Raw genomic sequence first — 9478 nt, forward strand, 5'->3', positions numbered from 1 at the left:
CCTTATCGGCCGCTAAGACCGCGCTAGAAATTAAAGCAGGTGCTTCTACCTTCTGTTTCCAATTTCCTAATGAAATAAATAGTTGCGGAACAACACTTTTCATAACAAAGCGCCTCTAGATACTGGGTGTTCATTAATACTGGTGTTCGTAACAAATTTTCGGTTTTCCAAAAATTCCATCAAGTCGTCTCACTATCTTATTCTTTATACTATGACATTCCTGTTATTCAAGAGAGCAAATCTGATTAACAATAAACGAACCGAGTCTAGTGTGGGAACTGGCTTTTTTTTGAAACTTGGTATCAAAACGTGAAACGTTAATATAATTATTATTTGCATTGTCATTAGCATTACTATTTCAATTCTTTTATATAGTCTTTATAGTTAGGATTTTTTAGGCCGGACATTTATCGAGCATCTGGTAAATTTGAGTTGCTAGACAGAATATTACCAAAACTAAAGGCAACTAATCATCGAGTGCTTCTCTTTTGCCAAATGACACAGCTTATGACTATAATGGAAGACTACTTAGGATGGCGAAGTTTCGGTTACTTAAGATTAGATGGTACAACTAAATCGGAAGATCGTGGTGAATTGCTTAGAAAGTTCAATTGTAAAAATAGCGAATACTTCATATTTTTGTTATCCACAAGAGCAGGAGGTTTAGGTTTGAATTTGCAAAGTGCAGATACTGTCGTAATTTTTGATTCGGATTGGAATCCACACCAGGATTTGCAAGCACAAGATCGTGCACATCGTATTGGACAGGTAAATGAAGTACGTGTATTGCGTCTCATGACCGTAAATTCGGTGGAAGAGAGAATTTTGGCAGCGGCAAGATATAAATTGAACATGGACGAAAAGGTTATTCAAGCTGGTATGTTTGATCAAAAATCGACAGGTACGGAGCGGCAACAATTTTTGCAAAGCATATTGCATCAAGATGGAGATGATGAGGAGGAAGAAAATGAGGTTCCTGATGACGAAACTATTAATCAAATGATAGCACGCTCTGAAGATGAGTTCGAATTGTTTCAAAAGATGGATCTAGAGCGACGGCGGGAAGAAGCTAAATTGGGCCCAGCTAGAAAATCGAGGCTACTAGAAGAAAGCGAGTTACCAGATTGGTTGGTGAAAGAAGATGATGAAGTGGAACGATGGAATTATGATGAACCAGAAGAAAGTTTACTTGGTCGTGGAACACGACAAAGAAAGGAGGTTGATTATTCAGACAGCTTGACTGAGAAAGAGTGGCTCAAGGTCCGTTTGCTTTTTTATAGTTTTTCTTTACTCATATCACTACTGTTAACAGGCAATAGATGAAGGTGGTGATTATGACGATGAGGATGAAGAAGAGGAGAAATTCAAGAAGAGACGTGGACGTAAACGGAGAAGACGAGGTGATGACTCTGACAACGATGCTGGTACTAGTAGTAAACGAAGAAGAGGGCAATCAAGTTTTGATAACAAAACTAGAAGACAAATGCATAAGTTGATGCATATAGTAATCAAATATACCGACAGGTAAGTCATTTGCAATTTGTGTTCTACTTTATACCTGAATTTTTTTAGCGATGGACGACTGTTAAGTGAACAATTTATGAAACAACCATCTCGAAAAGATTATCCAGATTATTATGAAATCATAAAACGACCAATGGATATCAACAAAATTGTAAATCGGATAGATGAAGGAAAAGTAAGTAAACATAAATGCTTTAAAAATTCTGCAATGATCGTCTGATTGGTCCATGTTTTTTCTGGTCATTGGCTTGTCATTCTTCAAGCATGTCCATACAATTTTAAGTGCAGGTGAATTTTAGATCAAATTTGAGGGAACTTGCATAACAGCTACCAAATTACTGCATCCAGAATTTGGTGCTTATTATGTTGTTATCTTGGACTTAAGCCCGTTCGCACTGACAAAGTTGAGCTGAGCTTAGCTTAAGCATATTGTAACGGAAATGCTCCAGACATGACGTCGCCTTTGGCGCTCTGGAATTTTCTACGCGCGCGATAGTGGGATTGTGTAGGACTATTCGAGAATGTACGCGAATGTGCTGGACTTACATTGCTTGCGTGTATGCGGACCGAACATCGCGACAGTCTACTACCGAACGAGATCGAACGCGGAAATATAAATTGCGAAGTGTGTAATAAAATAATCGATATAAATTGTACGGTTTTTATAGTGTTTTAGTTTTGTTTAATAAATATTGATATAAATCGAACCCGAATTTATAAATCACGTTACATTGGTGACAGCGGTGGGATTAATTAAATTAATTAAAAGTAAGATTAAATTAAGTGCTTCTGCTTGTGTATGCCTGTAACAAGATCTGCTGCCGCTAAAATGGAAGAAACGATGCTCAATTTGCTCCAGCAAATCCAAAATGGCCAACAGGTGTTGCAACAAGAAATGAAAAGCAACCAAGAGAAGATGGAAGAAAATTCTAGAAATTTTGAAGAGTTCGAGAAAATGGAAGAAAATTCTAGAAAGATTATCGAAGAAGTCTATAAATCAATTGAAGAAAAAGTTGAAGATAGAATTACGGAAGTTTCCAAAACATTTAAAGCAACATTCGTTGAGATTGAGCACAAGTATGAAGAGCTGCGCGAGCAATTCTTGCGACTGACTACGGAAGAGCGTACTAGTAGTGCCCCAGATGAATTACTGATGGACCGTCTTCTTGAGGTGCCACAGTCTACTCATTACAAGAAGGTCGACCCAGAAACAAATACAAGAGTAGAAGGCGACGTTCAGCAAGCCCGAGTAAAGCCACCTACTTTTGATGGTAAGATTCCTTGGACCACGTACGTTCGACAGTTTGAAGCAGCGGCTGCGGCAAATAAATGGACTCTTCAAGACAAAACTACAGCCCTGATTCTTGCTCTGAGAGGAGATGCTCTGGATGTGTTGCGGACCATCCCCAGGATCAACAGAACTTCCAACAAATAGTAGCGCGACTCGATAAACACCTTCAGCAACTTTACTATGCCCAAGTCAAGAACCGAATGCAGAAACCTGGAGAAAGTTTGCAGGAACTTGAAGCGGACATCGCTAGACTGATTCGAATGGCATACCCTACGGCACCGGAGAGCTTTCTTGATCAACTGGCTGTACAAACATTTATCGATGCCGTTCGTGATGGAGATGCCCAGCAGGCTTTGAGACTGGCTAGGCACGACAAAATTGAGAAAGCTTTGGCCCATGCGTTAGAATTCGAAGCCGCCAAGAAAGCTAGTCATGGAAGTGCGCGAGTACGTATGGTGGAACCTCGCAGTGAGAGCCGGGTAAGAACCATCGAAGAGGAAGGTGGCTCTGAAAGTTTTGAAGAAAAGGTCAGTAAAGTAGTGGAAGAAAAGGTCAGTAAAGTAGTGGGAAAAAAGGTCAGTAAAGTAATGGAAGAAAAGGTCAATAAAGCAATACAGTCACTGGCAAAGAAACGTGAACCACGATGTTGGAATTGCGGCGAGATTGGACACGTTCGCCGCAACTGCCAAAGACCATTCCAGCAGTCGGAAAACTAAGAAAGGTCGACAGGAAGGGGCTATCGTCGACCTGCAGAAACAAAGCCCCGATCTTCACTGTAAACATTTCGTCGTCTGGAAAAGTTCTGAGTTTGTACATCGACGGCCGAGTTAATGGAGAAGACAGATCCTTACTAGTAGACACAGGTGCAACAAGAACTATTGCAAGACCAGAGTTATTGAAGAATCATTCTCGGATCTCATCTTCGACCGTGCAGTTAAAAACAGCAACTGGTGAAAGAATAAGAACGCACGGAGAAATACAAATGTCTGTCACCATCGGAAAGACCACCATCAATCACCAGGTGCTAATTGCTGATATTTCTGATCAATTCATCTTGGGGATGGATCTTCTTAAGAAACTCGGAGCTGTGTTAGACGCGAGGTTAGACGTGAAAAAGGGCGTGTTAAAGGTCGGCGATGAAGAACTCCCTTTCCATGAAGACAAAGAAGATGCATCCGCCTGTTAACCACTCATGACGTCATTATACCCGGACTTAGTGAAAAAATTATAATGACCACTTTAGATGGATATTGTCGCCAGGGAAGCCTACGGATAGTCGAAGCACTAAACGAAAAGGAATTTCTAGTGGCTAGGGCTCTGGTAAAAGTTCAAAATGGCGTTCCGATTCGAATTATGAATTTGAAAGATAGTCCTGTTAAGCTAAGCAAACGAACTGTAGTTGGACAGTGTGTGCCCATCTCGGTTATTTGCTCTGTGAGATCGGAAAATCTATCTAAAGGAAAGTATCCAAGAGAGCTGATAGATATGGTCATTAAAAACACCCCTGATTTGGACAATAGACAACGACAAAAGGTGAAAAATATGCTTGTGGAATTCCGAGATGTATTCGCGGTAAACGACCAGGACAAGGGCAAGACAAGCATAGTCACCCATAAAATAAATACTGGCAATTCCCAACCGATTAGACAACAGCCAAGGCGACTCCCATTGGCTAAACGAGACGAAGCGGAGGAGATTATTAGAGACATGAGAAAACAAGGTGTCATTGAGCCATCGAATAGTCCTTGGTCGTCACCGATAGTGCTTGTAAAGAAGAAGGATGACTCCACCAGATTTTGCGTTGACTACCGTCTGTTAAATTCGGTCACCAAGAAAGATAGCTATCCACTGCCAAGAATAGACGACACCTTGGACACTCTATCTGGAGCCCAATGGTTTTCCACACTCGATCTAAAGAGTGGTTATTGGCAAGTGGGGATGGAATCGACAGACCGAGAGAAGACCGCGTTTTCTATAGGCTCTGGACTTTGGCAATTCACAGTAATGCCTTTCGGATTGTGTAATGCCCCCGCGACGTTTGAGAGACTTATGGAAGCAGTTCTAAGGGGACTAACGTGGCAGACATGTCTGGTATATTTGGATGATGTAATTGTCGTAGGAAAAACTTTTGAAGAACACCTAAAGAACCTGAGAGAGGTGTTGGACGATTACGAGAGGCCAATTTAAAACTAAGTCCCAAGAAATGCTTTATGTTCCAAAAAGAAGTTAAATATTTGGGGCACATCGTATCTCGTGATGGTGTTACAGCTGACCCAGAGAAGATTATAGCGATTCAAGAGTGGCCGATTCCTGAGAACAAGCACGAGATTCGAAGTTTCCTCGGTTTGTGCACCTATTATAGACGATTCGTGAAAGGATTTGCCAACATTGCCAAACCATTAATAAAGTTGACAGAAGAGGGCAATGAGTACGAATGGAGTGAAGACTGTCAAAGAGCTTTCGAACATCTCCGGCAAGCTCTTACTAGCGCACCTATCCTTGGCTACCCCAGAAATGAGGGAAAGTTTGTGCTAGATACCGATGCCAGTAACACCGCCATTGGAGCTGTTCTCTCTCAATTGCAAGACGGACAGGAAAGAGTCATTGCCTATTTCAGCAAAGTACTGTCGAAACCCGAGAGGAATTATTGTGTGACTAGGCGAGAGCTCCTGGGTGTGGTAAAGGCATGCGAACATTTCCATAAGTACCTTTACGGCCGCAAGTTCCTGATAAGGACAGATCATGCAGCGCTAAAGTGGCTCTTGCAGTTCCGAAACCCAGAAGGACAGGTGGCAAGATGGTTAGAACGTCTTCAGGAATATGACTACGACATTGAACACAGGGCTGGAAAAGTTCACAATAATGCAGACGCTTTGTCAAGAAGACCGTGCAAGGACAACTGCACACATTGTTCTAAAATAGAAGACAAGATTGGCCATCTGCAACGAACAACTGTAGAGAGTGAGGAATGGAAGCCAAGGGAAATCAAAACGGCCCAAGAAAACGACCCAAGTATAAAAACTGTTCTGAATTGGATGCGCCACGGACAAAGACCAGACTGGCAAGACATTAGTGCCACAAGTCCTGAAGTAAAGAGTTATTGGGGCCAATGGAATAGCCTGACTCTGAAAGACAACCTGTTGTATAGGACCCTTGAAAGTGAAGATGGCACCGAATCGACGCTGCAATTAGTAGTACCTAGAAGCAAAGTGTCGGAAGTATTGCGAAAATTGCATGACGGCGCTTCCGGAGGACACTTTGGTATTACGAAAACGTTGCAAAGGGTACGTGAGCGATTCTATTGGGTCAACCGTAAAGAAGATGTCCGGCGATGGTGTCAAAAATGTGAGTTATGTGCTACTGGAAACGGACCAGTTTCCAAGAAGAAGGCACCCATGAGGCAGTATAACGTTGGTAGTCCGATGGAACGAGTTGCTATCGATATCGCAGGACCGTTTCCCGAGACAGATGGCGGAAATAAATATATCCTAGTCGCTATGGATTATTTCACAAAGTGGACTGAAGCTTACGCCATTCCAAACCAAGAGGCAGCAACAGTTGCAGAAGTGTTGGTAAAGGAGTTCTTTACACGTTTTGGTGTTCCTATAGAAATCCATTCAGACCAAGGAAGGAACTTTGAATCGGCTTTGTTCCAAGATGTTTGTCGATTGGTAGGAGCCAATAAAACCAGAACAACACCTTTGCATCCTCAGTCAGATGGAATGGTGGAGAGAATGAATCGAACGATGGGTAAATATCTTTCAAAAGTCGTGGCAGAACATCAGAAAAATTGGGACCAGTACCTCCACCTGTTCCTTATGGCATATCGATCAGCCGTCAACGAGACCACGGGTCAGACTCCTGCCTGCCTTATGTTGGGTCGTGAACTACGCCTTCCATGTGACCTCGAGTTTGGGCGTAAACCCCATGAAGAATATGTCGCAGGTGAAAATTATGTTGACCAACTAAAGGCGAAGATGAACGATATTCACGACTTGGCTAGAAGTCATATTCAGATTGCCAGCGATCGCATGAAAAATCAATACAACCTCCGCTCGGCCAATGAAACTTTTGAAGCTGGAGATCTGGTATGGCTGCACAATCCACAGAGACGAAGGGGTCTTTCTCCCAAGCTACAAAGACAATGGGAAGGTCCGTATGAGGTGATCAAGAAAATAAATGACGTGATATATCGTATCAGAATGAACCACCGGAAACCGAAAGTTGTCCACATTAATCGACTCGCACGATATGCCGGATCCAACAACAACGAAGAAGTTAGAGGTATTCGAGAAGAGGAACGCAGCTTTGGGATCGAGCCAAACTTTAACGATTTTATGTCAAATTACGCCCAGCGGAAGAAAGCTCGATTTGGCGTTACTCAGGAAATTTGTCAAAATATTTTTGAGCTTCCGGTTAACGTTTCCATCGCCCATTGTGTCGCCGAAGACCTTCGCATGGGTAGAGGTATAGCTTCCGTATATCGGAAAAGATTTGAAAGAATAGACGAGTTGTTAAAGCAAAGACCACGAGTGGGTAAAGTACTGCGCTTGGAAGATAGTCAACGCTCTTTGTTCTACTTGGTTTCAAAGAAAACGTCAGAAGGCAAACCCACCTATGAAAACCTCTGGTCTGCTTTAAAAAGCTTAAAGAAACTCATGGCATACTATGACATAAATAGCTTGGCGATCCCGAAGATTGGATGTGGTTTAGATGGGTTGGACTGGAAGATAGTGCGAACCATGATCGAAGTGATTTTTAGAAATACTAGCGTTCGAATTACAGTATGCTGCTTCAACCCACAGGGGACGACCCTCTGCAAAACTGTGGACTGTTACTTTTTCAAGAAAGGTGTTTGTCGAGCAGGCTCTGACTGCAGATTCCGACACGAGGCATTAAAAAGTAATACTAACGCAGTTTCTGAACGAGACGTCCAGAATTAAGAAGGGGGCAGTGTAACGGAAATGCTCCAGACATGACGTCGCCTTTGGCGCTCTGGAATTTTCTACGCGCGCGATAGTGGGATTGTGTAGGACTATTCGAGAATGTACGCGAATGTGCTGGATTTACATTGCTTGCGTGTATAAATGGTTGCGGACAGAACATCGCGACAGTCTACTACCGAACGAGATCGAGCGCGGAAATATAAATTGCGAAGTGTGTGTGATATAAATAATCGATATAAATTGTACGGTTTTTATAGTGTTTTAGTTTTGTTTAATAAATATTGATATAAATCGAACCCGAATTTATAAATCACGTTACAATATCTTAAAATCCATGCCAACCATTGTCGCGATAATCGTTGCCATACATTTCAAGCAAATTTGTTGGTGCAAACGGTCATTAAACATGAATACACGCAAAAGATATATAATAATTAAATTTAAATTTATAGCACACAGAAATGAAAAATTATTTACGTTAATCACTGTGATATAAAATATCGATGCACTCAAGTATCGTTCTTTCACTTACACTTACTCAGTTTATTATTCCATTTGAAATCATATCACATATTTTGAAGTTAAAAAAAAATTGTTATATCTGAATCACTGTTTTTTTTTAATATATTTTTTTTTTTTAACAATTTTGAAATTTCGTATTTTACAGTATGGCGATTTACAAGATTTGGAACGTGATTTTATGCTTTTATGTCAAAATGCACAAACGTATAACGAAGAAGCTTCTGTAATTCATGAGGACAGCATTGTTCTGCAATCAGTATTCACAAATGCAAGGCAAAGGATCGAGGTGGATGGAGATTCAGATGATAAAGATGATGGAAATAAATCTGACACAGATTCAACAGTTAAAATGAAAATAAAAATTAAGAGTAGAAGGCCACCGTCTAGTCGCCGAAGAAGATCTGCCAAAAAATATATCTCTGACGATGATGAAGACGATGACGATTAAGGTTGGAAAATGTAGCTGTAGTATTTTTAGGTTGATATTGTAAAGGTACTAAATGTGAAAATTGTACAAGCTTTTCTTGTAATATGTGTAATGCACATATGGTAATTTAATTTGATTTTTGCTAAATTAATTATGTTTAGAACGATTTTAACCAATTTATTTATCATATGTAAGTATTGATTATTAGTGGTAGGAGATCTATGAGCAAGAACTTTTCTTCCTAATTAGTTTTGCTTTAGTTTTAAGTATTCATTTTTTATGTTTGTAGAATTATGACTGTAAGTGTATGAAGGAATTTTATCAAATTTATGATAACTGTGTTTTACAAAGTGTAAATCAATCACAACCTGATTCTATAAAGCTGGTAAGAGATTACTATAGTTATATAGCACAAAGACATTTAGCGACCAACAGAATAATGCTTTTTTAGAACATTTTTTGTTCTTGTCTTTGCTTTGTCCCATTGCTTCAAAGCTGTATGATATACGGTTAACATATTATCATCCCGTGTTTAGTGAAGAAAGCAATCTTAATTAATTTGAGTCCCATTTGGGCCAATGTGTGCGCTGGATGATAATGCAGGAATATGAATATGAAATAAGTGTAATGCACTAACCACTTAAGCTTCGTAAGATGCCACTAACTGATCTTTGGGGCTAATGGTAAAATACTGTTTTATCACCGCAGTTGGCGTTTGTATCTCCCAGAAATGTATCCAAACTGAAAAGGATGAGACTGTGTAAATGG

General features: G+C 40.6%; 1 protein-coding gene across 1 annotated transcript in view; it reads left to right on the top strand.

The window, feature by feature from the left end:
• The window catches only part of LOC116165046 (ATP-dependent helicase brm), a 32508-nt gene extending 23397 nt beyond the window's left edge, over positions 1-9111 (top strand). The window contains exons 15-18 of the mRNA XM_031479314.1: positions 399-1260; positions 1313-1524; positions 1573-1699; positions 8429-9111. Of these exons, the coding sequence (XP_031335174.1) occupies positions 399-1260; positions 1313-1524; positions 1573-1699; positions 8429-8731 (1504 nt within the window). The 3' untranslated portion in view covers positions 8732-9111. The remainder of the gene's footprint in view (positions 1-398; positions 1261-1312; positions 1525-1572; positions 1700-8428) is intronic.
• The last annotated feature ends 367 nt before the right edge of the window (positions 9112-9478 follow it).

Source organism: Photinus pyralis, unplaced genomic scaffold, assembly GCF_008802855.1.
Source record: "Photinus pyralis isolate 1611_PpyrPB1 unplaced genomic scaffold, Ppyr1.3 Ppyr1.4_LG2, whole genome shotgun sequence".
NCBI classification, from domain to species: domain Eukaryota; kingdom Metazoa; phylum Arthropoda; class Insecta; order Coleoptera; family Lampyridae; genus Photinus; species Photinus pyralis.